Source organism: Scyliorhinus torazame, chromosome 11 (genome assembly GCF_047496885.1).
Source record: "Scyliorhinus torazame isolate Kashiwa2021f chromosome 11, sScyTor2.1, whole genome shotgun sequence".
Taxonomy (NCBI): domain Eukaryota; kingdom Metazoa; phylum Chordata; class Chondrichthyes; order Carcharhiniformes; family Scyliorhinidae; genus Scyliorhinus; species Scyliorhinus torazame.
The window spans coordinates 6,819,102-6,840,959 of record NC_092717.1 but is presented as its reverse complement, the minus strand read 5'-3'; the positions used below and the strand labels follow the sequence as shown (position 1 = coordinate 6,840,959).

The 21,858-nt window shown below is 49.2% G+C and overlaps 1 protein-coding gene across 2 annotated transcripts in view; it reads left to right on the top strand.

The window, feature by feature from the left end:
• LOC140385077 (angiopoietin-1-like) overlaps window positions 1-21,858 on the top strand; it is a 200,973-nt gene that overhangs the window by 120,270 nt on the left and 58,845 nt on the right. For both annotated transcript variants that reach the window (XM_072466879.1, XM_072466880.1), the window contains exons 2-3: window positions 15,770-15,925; window positions 17,180-17,301. In XM_072466879.1, the coding sequence (XP_072322980.1) occupies window positions 15,770-15,925; window positions 17,180-17,301 (278 nt within the window). The remainder of the gene's footprint in view (window positions 1-15,769; window positions 15,926-17,179; window positions 17,302-21,858) is intronic.

The window sequence follows — 21,858 nt, the reverse complement described above, 5'->3', positions numbered from 1 at the left end:
AATTGTGAGGATATGAGGAAAGAGCAGGGCAGTGAGACTTATCAGATTGGTCTTGGGAAGAGCTAGCACAGATGTAATGGGCTGAATGACCTTTCCGCACTGTATTAATTGTAGGGTTCCAATGCACTGTGTTCTGAGCATGTAGAAACCAAACACGCCTGAGGTTGTCTCTGTCTGTTATGTATTTCCTTACCTGGTCTCGTTAATAATGGAATCAGTTGTCTCATATTCATCGTCTGATACAGGAACCTTTTATGCCTCTGAACACGAGGAGGCCATTCCACCCCTTGAGATAGTTCTGCCATTCAATTAGATCATAGCTGATCTATAATCCAACTCCTTTCACCTTTCCTCCATATCCCTTTGTGGTGGTACGCAACGGCAATATATCAATCTTGCAAAGTCCAAGTGATCTCCCACCCCAGTCTTCCAGACATTCCAGCGCAGGAACTGTAAGGGTCTGCTTTCCAGCCAGGGGCCAATTAAGGTCCCTCCTGCTTCCAGTGGCATTTAGCCAGTGGTGAGGGAGCCCTCAGCCATGTGGTGAACCGCCAAGTAAACCCTAAGGACCGCATTGGCATTTCTGGAGGGGGTTCAGTGCCCTCCTATTTTGCTACTCTTAGGCTCATAGAGGGCTCCTCCCAAAGTCATTGACACCCCTGTGGCAATTACTGTCCTCACCAACCCCTCCTCCCACCCTCACCGGGGTGCCTGCCTGTTTGGCACTGTTGCCCCACTTGGTGGTGAGGGCTCATAGTCATCAACCTTCCTCCTACAGGTGTTGTCCCAGCAATGGCCACTGCTCCCAGTCATCCCGCTCAGCCAACAGACCTCTGATTGGTTGGGAGCTCTTGGAGTGGGGCATTGCTGTTAATAGGGTCAGCAGCTCTGACCAACTGGGTGACTGGCGTAATGTGGCCCTGGGACGCGCTGAAACCAAAAGGGGGGTTGTTGAGGTCAGCGAAACCCCCACCACCATTACTAATTCCAGCCCCAATAATTTCTGGTGTTCTCATGAATGACGTTTGTGCTTTCTGAACCATCTCAACCCCGCGCAGCGCCGGGCGCCGATACGGGGCCCTGCACTTCCGGCCACGGATACGTGCAACATAGCGGACCCACACAGCAAGCCGGCCCCAACAATATAGCCCCCCCCCGATCACGCGTACCTGCCAATCGGTGGCCCCCGATCAGAACCCTGGCCATCCTGGAGGAGCCCCCCCCCCCCCCCCCCCCCCCCCCCCGTGTCGATAGCCGGTATGTCGTCCCATTGTCCGCCCCCGTGCCATTCAAGGGCGAGTTTGGCGAGGAGGCTCGGAGAATCCCAGCCCTGGGGTGGGATCCTCCATATTGCCGGCAGCGCACACACGCCCGCGGATTTCCCCATGGGGTGGGGGTGCCCACAATGGGAAACCCCATTGGCCGGCTGCCGGGACGGAGAATCTCACTGCCGGCAGGGGCGCGCCGCATCGGAAAACGGGTGCGGCAGGGCGGGGAATCCCGCCCCTAACAGGGAGGTGAGGAGGAATGTTTTCACTCGGAGAGTAGTCGGGATCTTGTTCTGACCCAGTTAGGGACCTGTAACCTTTTGTTTAAAGTGGACAAGGTGTGAAATGCCTGTTACCCACGGGGAGATTACAGCCACCAGATTCCATGGTTTTAAACAAAATAAACATTATTATACAGAGCCAAGAAAGTAAAACAATTTACTGTCTGTCTTATACTTGAACATTCAGAATTAACATGAGGTAAATGTGAGTTAATAGGTACGCTGTGGTCAAACACACCACACTGCAAACTCAATGGCAGGTGCAGCCAAGGCTGATCCCATGGATTTCTCAGTAACCCACCCAGGTAACCGTGACCAATGTGAATCACAAAATCTCATTAAAGCTCTGCCTCCCTCACAAAGGATTTGAACTCCTCAGTTTTGAAGATCTGACTCCTTTGAAAGCTACTCCATTTCGGTCTGACTGCTCACCTCCCTATGGTTCAACCTCTTCTCCTGAGACTGCATTCCATGGGATTCAAAAAGCTGCACTCACCCCTCTAACTCCTGGGACAATTATAACTCTTTCACAGAACTCCGGCTTCATTAAGCTGGCACTGCCCCGGGTTTCTCTGAACTCCAGTCTCTCGGCTCCACTAAGTTATCAACTGCTCCCAGGGCTTCTTAACCGTCTCCAGCATGAAACCAATCACCTTCCACCATCCTCTCAGTTCCCCAGGGCTTTGCTGAGCCCTAACTGCCTGGAGTCTGCTAACAGCTCGCAGAGCTTCTCTGTGGCTGTAAACCACACGAGGTCCAAACTGCAGCTAACCTCCCCTCCTAGCAAACACAGATAAATTGAAACCAGAGCCACTGTAAGCTTCACCTTCTCCATGACGACATAGCCTTTCAGGGTTCCCTGAATGCTTTTAAACTAACCTAGCTCTAACTCCCCAAACAAAACATCTGTCCAGACTGCACTTCTTTGGGCAGCAGGGTGGCGCAGTGGTTAGCACTGCTGCCTCACGGCGCCAAGGACCCGGGTACGATCCCGGACTGGGGTCACTGTCCATGTGGAGTTTGCACATTCCCCTGTGTCTGCGCGGGTCTCATCCCCACAACCCAAAAAGATGTGCAGGGTAGGTGAATTGGTCACGCTGAATTGCCCCTTAATTGGAAAAAAAAAAGAATTGGTGCTCTAATTTTTTTTTAAAAGGCTGCACTTCTTTGCAAGCAGCGTGGACCCCATCTCCCCAGCCTCCAGCTAAGTAAGCCAGCTTGCTGTTTTAGCATCTTACCTTTCTAGCTGTTAACCCTTCAAGTGAACATGGTTCCAACCTATTCAGTGTAATAGATTTTGAGCTGCTTTATGTTCCATTTATCCTATTTCCTATAGTTAAACTTATAATAATCCCAGAACTAAAAATTACCTCTGAAATATGAACACGAGCCATGAACTAGATATACATCACAACCTGGGATGTTCAACTTGAAAAGTGGGTAGAAGCTGATTCCATCAGAAGGTCGTTGGATGTTGCTTAGGGACGAGGAACCGACAGGAGTTACAGCCAAAGAGTGGGCCGAAGGAGGACTATTCTTTCAATGAGCTAGCACAGGGAGAATGGACTGAATGGCCTCCTCTTGCGCTGCGAGTTTCTGTGATTCAAACACCCAAATGTTGTGCATTGTTCCATTCGGTGCTTGTAGAAGCAGAATCTGACCGTTTACTCCGGATCACCGACCCTCTGAGCATTCTGCCAACGTGTTCCTTGCTAATATCCAACCAATTTCTTGATCCAGAAACATGCTAACACAGTGCTTCGCATTTTATGGAGCATTCTTTTTGTATTTGACAGGTTGTTCAGCTCAAATATAGGATATGGGGAGGAAATTAAAAACGTTGCCAGTGTTACAGTGCATTCCTGACTCTTCCCAGTCTAGTCACACTCAGCCACACACCCCTCTTGTGTGTGAAAGAGAGGGAGGCAGGGAAGGAAAGGATAGAGAGAGGGAGGGACTGTCAGGAAGAGAGTCATGTGTTTAGAGACAGACAGGGATTATTAAAAAGATTCAGGTCCTGTTAGATCAGTTTAAATCTGATTTTAAATGAATGGTTTATGATGTCTTAATAATAGTTGGCTGTCAGCAAGAAAATTGTGCTTCAATCTTCCATTTGTCTGCGTGTAGGGAGCTGCTGGTCTGTCAGATCTGTCTCCAAGGTAACATCAGCTTGTTCTCTGATCCAGTCAATGTGCGATTATCTTTTCTGGAACCCCTCCCTAACAGCACAGTGGGTGTACCTACACCACATGGACTGCAGCGGTTCAAGAAAGCAGCTTGCCACCTTCTCACGGGGCAATTAGGGATGGGCAATAATGCGGGTCTAGGCAACCACGCCCGCATCCCTCGAAGGAATTTTTAAAAACTGTGCATAGTTTAAACGGGCAGCACATTCACTTTCACCCGGTGATAAAAGTTAAAATACTCCATATCCACCCCCCTCCCACACAGTCTTCCCAGTAAAACACACAACTGCGAATGCTCTGCATGATGGTGCCATTAAATCAGCGTTTGTATTTCAGCCAAAAAGCCTGTTCGAATTGTTGATGGATTTAATACTTCAGATTTGGATAATACTTTGGACGGATGGATTTAATACGCTTCTTCCTTCAACAGAGGCCTGGAAAATCCCCATCCACCAACACTCTCCTCCGTCTGGCTGACCTTGTCCTCTCATTCAATAATTTCTGCTGCCTCACTTCCGCTGTGTGGATACCCGTCTGGGTGGCCGTTTTTCCTGTCTCTTTATGGGGTATATGGAACATTCCTTGTTCCAGTCCCACTCCGGCCCCATCCCACAACCTTTTATCGGTACATCGCTGACTGTTTCGGTGCCACTTCATGAACCCGTCCGGACCTGGAAAAATGTATTAATTTCACTTCCAATTCCCACCTCACTGTCACCTTCACATTGTCCATCTCAGACATTTCCCTTCCCTTCCTTGACCTCTCTAAGTCCTTTCTTGGGATAGACTGTCCACTGGTATCCATTACAAACCCACTGACTCCCACAGCTACCTTGACTACAGCTCTTCACACCCCACAACCTGTGAGGACTCCATCCCATTCTCCCAGTTCCTTCGCCTCTGTCATATCTGTTCTGATTATCCCACTTTCCAGAACAGTGCTCCTGACATCCCTTCATTCTTCCTTAATCGTGGTTTCCTATCCACTGTGATGGACGGGACTTTCAAGCTGCTCAGACCCATCTCCCTCTCATCTGCCCTCACCCCTTCCCATCCTCCCAGGAACCCAGATAGTCGTCACGTTTCCCCCCACCAACCTCTGCGTTCAAAGGATCATCCTCCGCCAGTTCCACCAGCCCCAGCACGATGCCACCACCAAACACCTCTTCCCCTCACTCCCCCTGTGAGCATTCCGCAGTGACCATTCCCACGGGATACCCTGGTCAACCCCTCCAGCACTCCCAACACCTCGCCCTCTTCCCACAGCATCTTCTCAGAAGGTGTAACACCTGCCCCTTTACTTCCTCCCTGCTCATCATCCTAGGGCCTAAACACTCTTTTCAGGTGAGGGAGAGCTTCACGCGCACCTTCTTCAATCTGGTCTGTTGCATTCGCTGCTCCCAGTGCGGTCTATTCTACACTGGAGAGACTAAACGCAGACTGGGGGACCGCTTTGCAGAACACCCCCGTTCCGTCCGCGAGCAGGACCCAGACCTTCCTGTCACTGCCATTTCAACTCCCTGTCCTGCTCTCGTGTCCACATGTCCGTTCTTGGCCGGCTGTAATGTTCCAGTGAAGCCCAGAGCAGTCTGGAGGAACAGCACCTCATCTTCCGATTAGGCACGTTACAGCCTTCCGGACTTAACGTTGAGTTCAACAGCGTCAGACTGTGAACTCTCTCCTCCACCTTCACCCCATTTTTATTTCTATCTATTTATTTTCATTTCTTCCATTGATCTGCTATTCCCTCGCCATTGTGCCCCCCCAACCTGGGCTATCTGTTCCCCGTTTCAGTTGTCCTTTGTCACACTGCTCACCTCTGTTCTGCCATTAACACATTCTGATCTATTCATAAAAGTAAAGTCGCCCTATTCCCAGATGACCAGAGGCTGCTTTCCCCTCTGAGGGGGTGAGCTGACTGGTGGTGATTTAACCTGAGGGTCACCACACCTCAGGCGAGGGGCAAGGAATTGAACCCGCGCTGTTGGCCTTGCTCCGCATCACGAATCAGCTCTCCAGCCAACTGAGCTAAACTGGCCCCTATCAGACACTCAGCAGGTCTGACAGCATCTGTGGAGAGAGCGAGAGCGAGACAGAGTTAATATCTCAGGTCGATGACCTTTCATCAGAACCGGGAAAAGTTTGAGATGTGACAGGATTAAAGCAGGAACAGGAAAAGATGGAGAAGAATGTACAAATGGGAAGATTGGGACCACTGGGTTGTCACGGTGGCACAGTGGTTAGCACTGCTGCCTCACAGCACCAGGGACCCGGGTTCAATTCCGGCTATGTATGATTGTCTGTGTGGAGTTTGTGCTTTCTCCCCGTGTCTGTGCAGGGTTCCCCCGGGTGCTCGTTTAATCTCTTAAGGTCCCTAAGAAACCACTGCTGGTTTATTTACTCTTCATGCTGCAGCTCTCTCCAAGCACAATAGAAACACAGTTGGAATTGAAACCAACCCCCACACACACTGTTATATCTTGTAAGTATCGTACGGGATGGGAACAATTAACTTCCCCGTGAACCTTGCAGAATACGAGCTTCCCCGTTTAAAGGGTGGGGGTCCTTTGAACAATGTTTACTTGTAGGGTATATAAAGCCGGCCAGTTAGGTACCAGCAAGGCCAACCCAGTTTGGATCTACCGTGTGATGTATATAATTGTTATTGTAAATAAACTAAGTTGGGTGGCACGGTGGCGCAGTGGTTAGCACTGCTGCCTCACGGCACCGAGGATCCGGGTTCGATCCCGGCCCCGGGTAACTGTTCGTGTGGAGTTTGCACATTCTCCCCCTGTCTGCGTGGGTCTCACCCCTACAACCCAAAGATGTGCAGGTTAGGGGGATTGGCCACGCTAAATTCCCCTTAATTGGAAAAAAATGAATTGGGCACTTTAAATTTTTTTTTAAAAAAGTAAATAAACTAAATTTCTTTGAACTACTTGGTGTGGACTCCTTCGTGGCCTCATAAAACACACAAACACCTTTGTCCAGCATGAATCTTAACTATGATCGGATTTATCCTACCAGGCACAGAAACATTAAATTAAATCCACCTAAAACTATACCTTATTTCTAATGTTTACCAATGCAAATTTTGGACATGATCGAACGGCCACGCTGCCCCCGAAAAGCAGCTCACCGCGACACCATGTAGCTGATTGAAGCCGGGAATCCCGCCCCCGGTATTTACCCAGCTCGTAACGCCTTGCGGATCACGTTTTGGCAAATCTGCATATTAGGGCGAGACAGCTGGTCTCACTCTAAGGCACTCCTGGCACCCAAGGCGTTGGGATCTCTCGCCTTCGCCTCACAGACCTCGGGCGAGCGCCGTTCAGCACTGAGCTCCAGTGCTGGGGGCCAGACCGAACGTAACTCGTGGGGGTCTCCCAGGGGATCGGAGGTCCCCAGGTGCATGGCCTTTGGGCAGGGTGGTTCCCCTAGCACTGCCAGCCCTGGCACCCGGCAGTGCCACCTGTGTGCCCGGGTGACACTGCAAGCTGGCAGGGGCACAGCCAGGGTGCCAAGTTGGCATTTCTTGTGCAGCAGCAATCAGGCTGGGGGTGCCCTGTGTGGGTGATTGGGGCGGGGGGAGGTGGCAGCGCCAAAGGCTCCAGTGATCCGGATAGCGTCTCTATCTCTCGCTACACTAAGTTCTGGCGAGTGGAGGTCCTCAATGCAGAAAATGGGGCTATGTGCGGCCTTGGCAGCGCGTTCCATGCTGAGGCTATCTATCTAACCTGTGTGACGTTAGTTGGCATTGTGTTTCTTGATGCTGTGAGCACCGGAAACATGCGGCTAAACACGCTCGCGATGGAACTTTGTTCCCATCTAGTTAAATCGCGGCCATAAATCCATAAAAGTTACCGTTATTTTCCTAATACATCTGCTGTTATATTGTAAATGGTGCTATATAAATGCAAGTTCTTTACAACTTTTATTCTGTTGGATGTTTATGGGCAGTGAAACCTCTCTGAGTAGGCAACACGGTGGCGCAGTGGTTAGCACTGTTGCCTCATGGCGCCGAGGTCCCAGGTTCGATTCCGGCTCTGGGTCACTGTCCGTGTGGAGTTTGCACATTCTCCCCGTGTTTGCGTGGGTTTCGCCCCCACAACCCAAAGATGTGCAGGGCAGGTGGATTGGCCGCGCTAAATTGCCCCTTAATTGGAATAAAAAAGAAAGTTCTCCGAGGTTGCTGTTAATAAGTTTAGGTTTATCAGACCTGAAAAACTATTTCGCTGAAGGCTGGTCTACGGGAGGGCAGCTGCTGATACCCACTTTGCAACTGCAACATGCACCTTTGAAACATTGACCAGAAACCTTCCTGAAAAACAAGGCTGCTTGTTGCGAAGAGTGTTTGTTAACACGCAAGGAATTCGAAAGCGTTTAATGCAAGCTGTACTTTGCGAAAGGGAAAAAATGGAGGGAAAGAAATTTATGGTTTTGAAAGAAAAGGAACGATTAAGTGAGAGTGATGACATTACTTTTCATCTTGAAATGTTTATCGGAGAAACATCACAGTCAGCCAAACTCACCTCATCCCACCAGCCGCAGCCCCCCCATGGGTCCTGTGAATCAGACAGCAAAAACAACTTCAACTCCCCCGCCCGCTTTGCTAATCGTTTTTTATATACGTAACCTCACCAATTCTCATTTTTTGTTTCCAGGATTCACGGGGGTAGGTTTTCACTTTGTGCTAGTGTGTAAAAACTGACATTACGCCAGTCAGCAGCTCGCAGGAATAAACCGCCCCCCCCCCCACCCACCCCTGACACTCCACTGGTGTGGGTTCCAATTGGAACTGTTGACACGGAGACAGCTACTGCACAGGCATGGTTGCCGACAGATCTCAGAGCGGCCATCACCAATCCTGTCCTCCTCAGCTGACATCGTACCCGAGCATTTCACACACGACCCAATTGGATGATTGATCACCATCCATACGATCGATTTCCAATCCACTCTGCCACAGGTGCGATGCCAGGGGATTGGTAAAGTTATACAGTCACTTCACGGTGGCGGATGAGATAGTCTGAGTAACGGCAGGCCACTCCGTCTCACCCTGATGGTGGGCAAATTGTTGGAAGACATTTTTTTTTGATAAATAATTTTATTAAGACATTTTGGCACAATAAACAACAATAATATAAACCATTGTGCAAAAAAACAATCGTTATAGTGCGTTGGAAAACATTTTGACAAACATTAGAAATGATCTTGTAGAGAGGTACGGAATAAAACCAGAACGGTCAGCATGGATTTGTTGAGCAAAGATTGCAACTGAATAATTTATTGAATTTCTTAAGAAGATAACAAGGTGGGTTGATGAAGGTAGCGTGTTTGATGTAGTCAACACAGATGTTAGGAAGTGTAGAGGAGCAGAGTGTGCATCCACATAGGAAGCGAGGCCAGTACCTTCTTTCCTTTATTAGCCAAGGCCTGGAACAGAAGAGTTGGGAGATTACGCTGGAACTGTAGGAGGCACTAGTTAGGCATCAGCTAGAGTATTGTATACCATTCTGGTCACTGCACTACAGGGATATGATGGCATAGAGGGTACAGAGTATATTTACAAGGATGCTGCCAGGAATGGAGAATTTTAGCTGTAAGGAAAGGTTGGATGGACTGGGATTGTTGCCTTCGGAACAGAAAGAGGCTGAGGGAAGGTTTAATTGAGGTTTAAATAATGGGTCTGAGGTAGAGTGGATGGGAAGGACCCATTTCCCTTATCAGAGAGGTCTGTAACTAGGAGGCATAGATTCAAAAGAAACAGCGAAAGGAACAGAGGAGGGCAGTGGGATTTGGAACTCACTGAAAGGGTGCTGGAGGCAGAAGCCCGCTTTGCATTTAAAAAGAGAATTTGGACATGCAGTTGAAGTGCTGTAACCGACAAGACCAAGGGCTAGAAATTGGGATGAGGTTGGATAGATCTATTCTGGGCACGTTCGGCCACGATGGGCTGAATGGTCTCCTCCGATGCCATGAATGTTCTATGTATTTATGGGTGGAATAACACGGGGGGGGGTCAGATCCTATCCCTGGGAACCGCAGGTTGACTCCATGTCACCCCCTCCGCTGTCAGAAAGAGCTGTGGGGACCGTAATCAGGGGCCTAGTGGGACCCCCGTCCCTCATCGGCTTGGCCACAGCAGCTCCATCAGTCCCGGCAGCACCAGGAAAGCCCAGTGGCAACTGCCGGAGTGCTTGGATTCCCGGAGAAGTTAATCCAGGCTCTTGGGTCGAGAGGATTGGGAAGTTTAGGGAGAGAGACGGTGTGGAGGGGAGGGGGGAGTTTAAGGGAGGAAACAGGAAGGAAATTGGGGTTCAGTCTAATGGGGGTTGCTCCCTCTTTCCTTCCCTTCCTGCTCCGGGAGCCAGGTTGCCCACAGCAACCGTTTAATGGGGTGGGCAGGGATAATGGACTTGATAACGAGCCTATTTGGCTCTCGATTGTTCATTTAAATATGGTGAGTGGGCTGCCAGTTTCAGCACCTTCCTGTTCCCCCCTCCCCCAGTATTATGGGGGTGAGATTGGGAATGGGCGAGATGGTTCACATGTGAACTCCTCTGGCACCCCCCACCCAACCCCAACCATACCGAGGGCAGGTAGAAACTCAGTCCTTGTTATTGACAGTCGCCTCCGAAAGGATTGACTTGTATATAGATGAAGATAAGTGGTTGGCCATTTAGGACTGAGATGAGGATAAATTTTTCCCACTTCGGGGGATTGAGGGCCTTTGCAATTCTCCGCCCCCCCCCAGAGGATTATGGATGATCAGTCACTGAGACTATGCAAGGCCGTGATCGACAGATTTCTGGATACAAAGGAAATCGAGGATGTGGGGAATGGGCGGGAAAGTGGAGGTGCGGTAGATAATCAGCTGCGATCATGTTGAATGGTGCAGCAGGCTCAGGCACTGAATGGTCTAATGCTGCTCCTATTTCTTACATTCTTTTACTCTTGTATTGCACCTCTCAAAATCTCGTGGGCAGCATGGTAGCACAGCGGTTAGCACTGTTGCTTCACAGCTCCTGGATCCCAGGTTCGATTCCCGGCTTGGGTCACTGTCTGTGCGGAGTCAGCACGTTCTCCCCGTGGCTGCGTGGGTTTCCTCCGGGCGCTCCGGTTTCCTCCCACAAGTCCCGAAAGACGTGCTTGTTAAGTGAATTGGACATTCTGAATTCTCCCTCTGTGTACCCGAACAGGCGCCGGAATGTGCTGACTAGGGGATTTTCACAGTAAGTTCATTGCAGTGTTAATGTAAGCCTACTTGTGACAATGAAGATTATTAAGTCATCTCCGTTGGAGGGCTGGACAATACCCCTGTCTGTAAGAACCTTGCGATGGAAATACTGGGCACAAGAAGCAGAGGAGAGCATTCAGCCCTTCAGTCCATTCAGTTAGGAAAGAATATGGCTGATGAGTATGTCAATTCTTTCGAGCTGTCTTGGTTCAGTATCTCTTAACCATCCTCACCTGAATACCCTTAACACCCTTACCTAATAAATATCCATTAATCTCCGTTCTGAAGTTTCCAAATTTGCAGCATCAATAGAATCTTTGGAGTGGGAGCGCTTTCCACTCCCCTTCGAATGGTGAAGTGTTTTCGGACATCAGCCAGGATCGAATTTTAAGGTTCTGCCCCCTCTTTCTGGACTCTCTTCCCTAGGTTGGAAATAATTTCTCTTTATCAACCCTATCAAATCCTTTAACCATCTTAAACACTTTCAATTGGATAGCCCCTTCTTCATCTGCACTCAAAGGATTGGAAGCCTCGTCTATACAACCAGGATTTTGACCCAGTGACAGTGAAAGAACGGCGGATATATTTCCAAGTCAGGGTGGTGAGTGATGTGGACGTGAATCTCCTGGTGGTGATGTTCCCAAGTATCTGCTACCCCTTGTCCTTCTAGATGGCAGAGGCTGCAGGTTTGGAAGGTGCTGTTGATAGTTTGTCATGTTTGGAATGGGTCATTGCAGCCACTTTGTCTAAATGTTGATGTGTTACAGCTTCTACCTCAATCATTTAGTTAATCTCTGTTGCACCATTTCTTTGCAACGTTTTATGTGTGTCAGTGTGTGTGTGGGTGAGCCTCTGTGTGTGTGTCTGTGCATATGTATATTTTTGTGAATGCGAGCATTTGTGTATGTTTGTCTGGGTGTGAGAGAGTTGGTGTGTGTATGTGTATCTGTGTGTGTGTGTGTCAGAGCGTATGCATGTTTTTCTTTGTGTATGTTTGTGTGTGTGTGGCGCCGAAGACCCGGGTTCGATCCCAGCCCCGGGTCACTGTCCGTATGGAGTTTGCACATTCTCCCCGTGTCTATGTGGGTCTCACCCCACTACAACAGAAAACGATGTGCAGGGTAGGTGGATTGGCCACGCTAAATTGCCCCTTAATTAGAAAAAGAATTGGGTACTCCAAATCTTTAAAAAAAAATGTTTGTGTGTGTGTGTGACTGTGTGTCAGTGCGTATGCATGTTTTTCTTTGTGTGTATAGGTGAGCGTTTATGTGTGTGTTTGTGTGTGTGTATGAGTATCTGTGTGTGTGTGTAAGCATCTGAGCTGATGTATGTTTCTGTGTGTGTGTGTCTGTCAATCATCATAAGAACCATGTGGGAGCGTGGCCCTTTTAAGGTCGCAGGCTCAGCAGCCCATGTCTTGTAGGAGTGCGCAAACCCCAGCCAATAGCGTGTCAGCACATGGTCCAGACTTTCCTTCTTTTAAATCAATTTAGAGTACCCAATTCATTTTTTCCAATTAAGGGGCAATTTAGCGTGTTCAATCCACCTACCCTGCACATCTTTGGGTTGTGGGAGCGAAACCCACGCAAACACGGGGAGAATGTGCAAACTCCACATGGACAGTAACCCAGAGCCGGGATCGAACCTGCGACCTCGGCGCCGTGAGGCAGCAGTGCTAACCGCTGCGCCAACGTGCCGCCCATAACCGCCAGACCTTCCTTCTCGATCTGCGCGTACTTCCTTCCCGCTGCAGCCAATGTACGGGAGACGAAGGCGATCGACCATTCTCTGCCATCTCCTTCTGGTGGGACAGGACGGCCCCAATAGCATAGAGGGCAGCTGTCGGATAATGTCCACCGTACAAAACCACATGGCAAATGTTAGATAGGATTGGGTCCGTCTGGGCCCACTCACGGATCCGCAACACTGAGGCAGGCAAGGAGTCCATGAAATTCAGAGTCGCGGCTACCTCTAATGTGACGATCAAGGGTTTGGCGGGATAGTAATGGGTCAGTAACCCGGACGAGGACAACTGCTTCTTCACCACAAAAACACTGCTTCGTGCGGCTGGCCCCAGGCCCACACGTGATTCTTATTCGTGAGAAGGTGTAAGGGAGCCAATGTGGTCGCAAGGTTCAAGGGAAACTTCCACAATCCTAAGGAAAAGAGTGAAGTTGCGAGGCATCCGCTGGGGTGGGTACTTGCTGGCGCGCACCTTCTCCGCGACGGGGTGCAAACCTTCGCAGTTCACCCAATCTTCCAAAGCATCGGGGATTGGCACTGAGTGGGGGAGGGGCCATGAAGGGCCCAGCCAGAGTTGGGGGTGGAGGTGGTCAAGGGGAGGAGGGAAGGCATCCAGAAACTGTGCTTAGTGTGAGGGAGGAGAGGGCATAATAATAATCTTTATTAGTGTCACACGTAGACTTACATTAACACTGCAATGAAGTTACTGTGAAAAGCCCCGAGTCGCCACATTCCGGCGCCTGTTCGGGTACACGGAGGGAGAATTCAGAATGTCCAATTCACCTAACAGCATGTGTTTCAGGACTTGTGGGAGGAATCCGGAGCACCCGGAGGAAACCCACGCAGACACGTGGAGAACGTGCAGACTCCGCACAGACAGTGACCCAAGCCGGGAATCGAACCTGGGACCCCGGTGCTATGAAGCAACGGTGCTAACCACTGTGCTACCGTGCCGCCCTATTGAAGGCAGGCTGTGGTTGCTCCTGCTTACCGGTGGATTGTCAGTCTGGACGCATTGTTACAGTACCACAGTGAAGACAAGTCATTGGCTGGAAATCACTTTGGGGTGTCCTGGGGACATGAAAGTCGCTACGTAAATGCACGCTCTGCTAGTCTGCAAAAAAAGGCGTTCATTGCCAGAGCTGGAGTTACTAGCCAGAGTGGAGTTGAAGCCACCAATTTGTGGACCGTCTGATTACACAGGTGTGTGACAGGGAACTGAGGCTTTCCACTGAGATGGGAATTGGGGTGAGGAGCAGGCTGGGCTGGGCTGTACTGTACCACACTGGATCGGACCGGACTGCACTGGAGGCTCGGCTGAGATGACACAAGTGTAGAGGCTTCAGAAATATCAGTTTGACTGAAAGGAAGAAAGTGAGTGTCTGGGAAGAAGAGAAGTCGGGGCTTTGGGCTGGGTGGGGGGCTCTTGCAGTAGGTGGGTGCAGACTCGATGGGCCGAATGGCCTCCTTCTGTACTGTAGTGATTCTGAGACCCACCTGATGGCTGATTTGAGTTGGGCACCAGGATTGTAATCGCATGTTTAGATTAGATTGTGCTAACCTTATTGAGGTGACATTGTGGGCGGAATTCTCCTGTCCCCCAGCCGCTTGTCAATGGGATTCTCCATTGTAACCACCCCGCACTGCCAGGAAACCCAGAGACGGGGGTGCGCTGCCGGTGGGAAAACTAACCCGGAATGGCTGCAGAGTTCCGGCCTCTATCTTTGGATTTGATTGAAATAGAGTTTGGATTGAAGTCGACATCCAGAATCTCACAGCCGTGATATCCAGTTTAGTGTTTAACCAATTCAAAAAACTGTAAACATGTATAAAACGATTAGGCAGTCAATCACTCAGAGTTCTTGTCTGAACATATGCAGTGCCTAATCCACACAACATAGAAATTAATTCCTCAAGTGAAATGACATTCTTCCTCCGAGCCTCATTGCCCTGAGCTGGTAGAAGGAACTTGCATTTCGAAGGCAGCCTCTCAGGATGTCCCCAGATGCCTCGCAGCCAGTGAAAGATCGCTCCTTCAGCGAGCTGGGGCACACCCGATGGGCCGAAGGGCCTCCTTCTGCATTGTAAAGATTCTGTGACTCTGAAATACTTTTCAGTGAAAAGCGAGTGTTTGTTTTCCAGGGGCAAGCTGCCACTGTTCGATCCGTGAGGCCGGCCGTTCTGCGTTCCGAGGAGGTCTGTTTTGTCTCAACCATGGGCGTTCCATTCCGTGCCCGCCGTAGGACCAGCTGGGGTGGCACTCTCACCTCTGAGGCAGCACGTGTGGGTTCAGGCCCCAGTCCAGAGACGTCAGCCTAAAACCCTGACTGATGTTCCCAGTGCAGTAATGAGGGAGTGCTGGGCGGGACGGTAGCACAGTGGTTAGCACTGTTGCTTCACAGCTCCAGGGTCCCAGGTTCGATTCCGCCTTGGGTCCCTGTCTGTGCGGAGTCTGCACGTTCTCCCCGTGTCTGTGTGGGTTTCCTCCGGGTGCTCCGGTTTCCTCCCACAAGTCCCGAAAGACGTGCTGTTAAGTCGTTTGTACATTCTGAATTCTCCCTCTGTGTACCCGAACAGGCGCCGGAATGTGGCGACTAGTGGCTTTTCACAGTGACTTCATTGCTGTGTTAATGTAAGCCTACTTGTGACACTAATAAAGATTATTATTATGATGATTCTGAGGCCCGTATCTGCCCCCTCGGGGGGACGTAAACGATCCAATGGTCCCTACTTTGAAGAAGGGGTGTCTGTGTGTGTGTGTGGGGGGGGGGGTAATTCCTCCCAGCGGCCTGGCCAATATTCACCCCCCCCCCATTAAGACCATAATAACTGATGACTCCACACTGCTGTTTATGGGATCTTGCTGTGCACAATTTGGCAGCCACAATTTCCATTGCAACAGAGACCAGACTTCACGACGTACGTCATTGGCTGTAAGTTGCGTTTGGGTCTCCTGAGGTGGTGAAAAGCGCTATGGAAATGCGCAATGTTACAGGCAGGACCCTGGCTCCTGTGGGAATTTAAAAAGTTTCTCAAATGACTTTGTTACAGCTGGAGAATTACATTCAGGAGAGTATGAAGGCAGAGATGGTTCAGATACAGCAAAACGCCGTTCAGAATCACACGGCTACCATTCTGGAGATTGGCACCAATCTGCTGAGTCAATCGGCAGAGCAAACACGCCGGCTCACCGAGGTGGAGACACAGGTAAGGCCCCCCTGGCGGGGGCGGGGGCAGGGGCGGGGGCGGGCGGGTGGCTGGTGAAGGATCAATCTGCTCCTGCGAGGGGTGCAACAGCTCCTTGTTTAAACTGGCCCAGAGTAACACACACAGTCTCCAGCGCCTCATTCCAATTTAAATAAGAGAGTCTTTGAAAAACATTCACTGGCAGAGATCACACAAGGCTGAGTGATTCTTGTAAATATGTCTGTGGTATCTTTATCTGGTTACAGCATGTTGTAAGAATTTTGTTTAAATTGGTTTGCGAGAATGATCAACTCCATTGGCATGGAAACAAAGCAGAAGAAAATGTCAATAAATAGCTTAAGATTGCGGTGATTCCGAAGCCAGTTCCAGCCTTTGTGTTAACTCCTGTTGCTCATCATGTTTAGTCACTTCTTGTTTTAACACACACATGTGCACACAGATGCACAGACGGACACACACATACACACGCATACAGACTCAGAGGCACAGACACAGACACAGACACATAGACACAGACACACACAAACACACAGACCCGCACACACACAGACAAATATACACAGACACAGACACACACCCACACAGACACATATACACAGACACATATACACAGACACAGACACAGACGCACACCGACACAGACACACAGACACATACACACAGTCACACACCAGCGTCTCAGTCTGGTGGCTATTCTTCATGAGCCTAGCGCGTGGACACTGGGCAGCCACAGGGAGATATGGACTGTGTCTGTCCCTGCCCAGTGCTGCCAAATGCTCCCTTTCGCAATAGGAATCACTGGGCAGCAAGTCTGTGCAGGAAGCCTAACCCACAGGCACCGAGATCAAGCCCCAGAATGTCTGACTGAGACTTGGCAATCCTGTGACTAGTGAGGATGTCAAGGGACATGGAGCCAGGCCATGTATACGGACTAGAGATATAGATCAGCTTATGATCTAATTGAATACCAGGACAGACTCGAGAGACCGAATGGCCTCCTCCTTTCCTGTGCTACTTGATCTGTTGTCTCAATACAGAGCAGGAATGGATCTGTCCTCTTCCTAGTCCAAATGATGTCAACGGCACTCAATATCATAATGAGCAGCGATAGAAAGTGTGGAGGATCTTGTTGTATTCTTTATATTTGCTTCTGTTTAATAATTACTTTAATCTGTTTCTGTGAACTGCTCTCTCTTATTTTAGAGGAAAAATGTATATTTCATGAAAATAAACAATTTATAAACGTTCATTTAGGTGTTGAACCAAACATCAAGGCTCGAAATTCAACTTTTGGAAAATTCCTTATTTACGTACAAGTTAGAGAAACAACTGCTACTTCAGACCAATGAGATCTACAGGTTACAGGATAAGAACAGGTAAGTTCAGTCTAACATCACACTGCTTCCTTGGTGGGGACGGAGCCACTGTTGTTCCTGAGTCAAAATGGGCGGGAGGGGGATCTCACCCTGGGCTAGGAAGTTGATAGCCAATCAGAAGCCTCCGATAATTAGGCAGGCTCCTGATCCGCCCAAGAATAGCTGCCCCCCCCCCCTCAAGAATAGCTACCCCCCCCCCCAAACACCTCGAATCAGGGGTGTGGCGATTGTTTGCAATTGTTTTCAAATCCTCGATTTCCGCTGTAGAAATTGTTCCGTTGTGGAGGTCAGGCGATAGTTGTTGAAGTGCAGACGGTGCTGGTAGAACAGCCATTGACAACTATCCGGAAAGTGAAATATCATAGAATCATAGAATTTACAGTGCAGAAGGAGGCCATTCAGCCCATTGAGTCTGCACCGGCTCTTGGAAAGAGCACCCTACCCAAGCCCACACTGTCACCCTATCTCCATAACCCAGTACTCCCACCTAACCTTTTGGACATGAAGGGACAATTTATCACGGCCAATCCACCTAATCTGCACATCTTTGGACTGCGGAAGCACCCGGAGGAAACCCACGCACACACAGGGAGAACGTGCAGACTCCAAACAGCCAGTCACCCAAGGCCGGAATTGAACCCGGGTCCTTGGAGCTGTGAGGCAGCTGTGCTAACCACTGTGCCACCGTGTCGCCCCATTATATTTAATTAACAATCTTCATTGTCTCAAGTAGGCTTACATTCACACTGCAATGAAGTTACTGTGAAAATCCCCTCGTCGCCACATTCCGGTGCCTGTGCGGGTACACGGAGGGAGAATTCAGAATAACAGCGCGTCTTTCGGGACTTGTGGGAGGAAACCGGAGTACCCGGAGGAAACCCACGCAGACACGGGGAGAACGCGCAGACTCCGCACAGACATTGACCCAAGCCGGGAATCGAACCTGGGACCCTGGTGCTGTGAGGCAATCGTGCTAACCATTGTGCTACGGTGCCGCCCATATTGAAGGAAATACATCCATCTACATAACTGAGCAGATTCAATCGGCAGTAGCTGCCAAAGCACATAGGAACAAGGGGGCAAATTTGCACCCAATTGCCTCAGAGCCTTTCGGATTCCTGCACAAGTGTGCAGTTTACAAGGAGTGTAGTAAACCTCACCCCATTGACCATCCAGCACAACAGATAGGAAAAGAAACAGCTTCCATTTCCATTGCAGCAGCCTCCAGAAACCTCAGACAGCCAACCAAATACCTTTGAAATGTGGTCACTGTTGTACTGCGGCAGCCAAATTGCACACAGCAAGATTCCACGATGAGTAACGTGATAATGTCCAGGCTCTTTGACGTAGGGATGGGTCATGGGATAAATATTGACCCAAGACAGCAGGGTCCGCATTCCTCTTCCACTAGCACCATGGAATCTTTCACATCCACCATAGAGGATGACAGTTTGGCCAATCATCTGAAAGACAGGGTCCTCTGACTGTGCAGCACCCCCTCAACACCGCACTGCGAGTGTCGGCTTGCATTTCTGTGGGTTGAATCTTTCGAGTGGAGGTTGAACTGACATCCTCCCGAGTCAGAAGTGAATCTGAGACAGGGTAGGAAATACAGTCGGTGACTAATAAATCAATCAAGGATATATCGGGTATGACGAGTCCAAATCCTTCTAGTTCAGGACACTGGAAAAGGTGACACATTGAAGACTACGGAGAATATTATTCATGTGTGGGATTATCCGGGGGGTAATAAACAACAGGCAAGGTGATTGGCTATGACCCGGCTATGACATCATTCCCAGCGGCATTGACTGGTCAATTTACCGGGTCCCTACACGCACCAGTTCCCACCCCCATGACCCCAACCCGAGTTCAAATTGGCCAGTGGGTATATTTGTCGTATACACACTGAAGGAGGCCATTCAGCCAACTCTGCCTGTGCTGGCTCTTTGAAAGAGCTGACCACTTAATCCGACTCCCCCTGCTCTTTCCCCTCCATCGCCCCAGAAATGTACCCCTTCAAGTATGTATCCAATTCCTTTGTGAAGGTTTTTATTAAACCCGCTTCCCCCCAACTCCCCCGCCATCGCCCCCCCCCCCCCATCCCCAAACCCTCCAGATCACTGGATAATTTTATCTCTCCCCCCACCCCCCCATCTCAACCTTTCGCTCTTTCGTCAATCACATGGGTTGGTTGGCCACCAACCAATCCTTGATCGTTTTTAAGACTCCATAAGATTGGTTAAAAAAGAATGATGCCGTGTTGCTGATTTTGCACTTCTCCTGGGGGAGGACAAAGGAATTTGCAACCGTTCATTCCAGGGAAACGGGGATGAGAGGAGCAGCTTTGGAAGGTTCATTCCAACTGTGAGTCCATCCAACCTGAGTGTTAAACACATGGGGTAAAGTTATCTTCTTCTGTGGAGATTGAACTCAAAATGACAAGCGGAATAGTCCCCATTTAAAAAAAAAAAAGAATTGGGGACTTTAATTTAAAAGAAAAACCTGGGTGTTTTCAACTCCTTTGTTGGTGTGCGTGAGGAGAAGCTCCCTATACACACGAGGGAGAAAGGATTAGAAGGAGTTATTATGAAGTGGAGCGGGAGGAGCGTAAAGACCAGAATGGACCACTAGAATCATAGAATTTACAATGCAAAAGGAGGCCATTTGGCCCATCGAGTCTGCACCGGCCATTGGAAAGAGCACCCACTTAAGCCCACACCTCCATCCTATCCCCGTAACCCAGTAACCACACCTAACCTTTTGGACACTAAAGGGGCAATTTATCGCGGCCAATCGACCTAACCTGCACATCTTTGGACTGTGGGAGGAAACCGGAGCACCCGGAGGAAACCCACACAGCCAGACACGGGGAGAACATGCAGACTCCGCCCAGACAGTCACCCGAGGCTGGAATAGAACCCTGGAGCTGTGAGGCAGCAGTGCTAACCACTGTGCCACCATGCCACCACCAGAGCCGAATGGCCTAATTCTGTGCTGTGAATTCTATGTCATTTATTTCTTGGCGTGGGCAGGTCACTTTCTCCCATCGGTGCACAAATTTCAACGTTTGAAAGTAAAAGAAAAATAAATCTGAATTTAAATGCGAGAAAACCAGAGCCAGGTCCTGAAGCCGTTTTTCTTTCTAGAATCCCAATATAGAACTCTCACAACACTTGATGCCATTAATCAATCTGTGCTTTAAGTTAATGAGCACGTCACAAGGGTAACGACACAGGAATTTTTGGCAGCAACGCTGAAATATTTCTGCTTCCTCTGTGAGTGCCGTCTGGTTACTCCTGACTAAAATACTCGGGACAGAACATTGTGAACCTCACCATGAGGTGAGGGGTGTGTGGGGGGGGTGGGGGTGGGGGGGGGAGTGGGGGGGGATAAAAGCAGGAGAGGGAGGAGGTCAGAGAGAGAGAGAGAGGGAAGGGGGTTTCTTGATGGGAGGTGTGAAGCTGACCCATTTGTTCCAGTTCTGATCAATGGCCGGGGGCAAGGAGAACAGAATTGTGTCAAAAGTCAGAGTTCAGCGCAGGAGAAACACTTGAGTGAAAAATTACCTTCTTAAAATCCCCAGTAATTTGAAAAATTATTCCTTCCTTTCCTCATAAGAGGGAAATATGATATTTCTTAATTAAAGTTGGTTCACATCCAAAATCACTTAAGCAAGTTACGGCATTATTTTGACAGATGAGAACAATGCTCACCAATTGTAAGTTCTAAATCCTGGATTGGTATCAACTTTGAGATGAACCCTTGCTGCAATACTTGATGTAGCTCTGCAACTTTCCTTTTTCAGCCCTAGTTTTCTTTATCCCCAATGATAAATGACTTAAAGCAAAAAGAATGCAGTCACTGAGCGTTGAAGATATTTCCTTGCATTTAAAGAAAGATTCGCATTTTCCCAGCACCGTTCACGGCCTCAGGAAGTCCAGATCTGATGGGCAGCCAATGAGATACTCTTCCTGAGCTGGAGCCGGTGTTGTAATGTGGGGAACGTGGCAACCAATTTGCACACAGCAAACCCCCACAGCCAGCAATGTGACAATGAGCAGAACATCCGATTTATACTCAATGGCGGAAGGCAAGGTATTCTGGAGAAAACGCATCTGAGGGTTTGGGATCTTCGGAGAGAGAGGAAGCGGGAAGGCCGATTGCCAACCACAATGTGCTGATATCACAGGCAAAAAATGCGGCCTGTCACCCTGTCGCATGTTTCCATGTTAAGTACATATTTGTTTACGGATAAAGTAAACACATTGCTTTCTGGATGTTTATATATATGAAAATTATAGCCCTTTAATATAATTACTCCTCCTTCAAAAAACTGACAATTGAAATGTTGACAAAAGTTGTTTTCCGGTACATTCTACAACAGATTTAAAAATATTTTTTAATTACGACACTGGTATTGGCAATTACTAACGTCAACCACAAGTTCTGTTTTTTTTTAAACTGTTCCGCATCTTTGAAAGCTATGACGTCCTGCCCCTCGTTACAGACTCTTGATCAACTATGAATGCAGATCCCCCCTCATTACAAACTCTT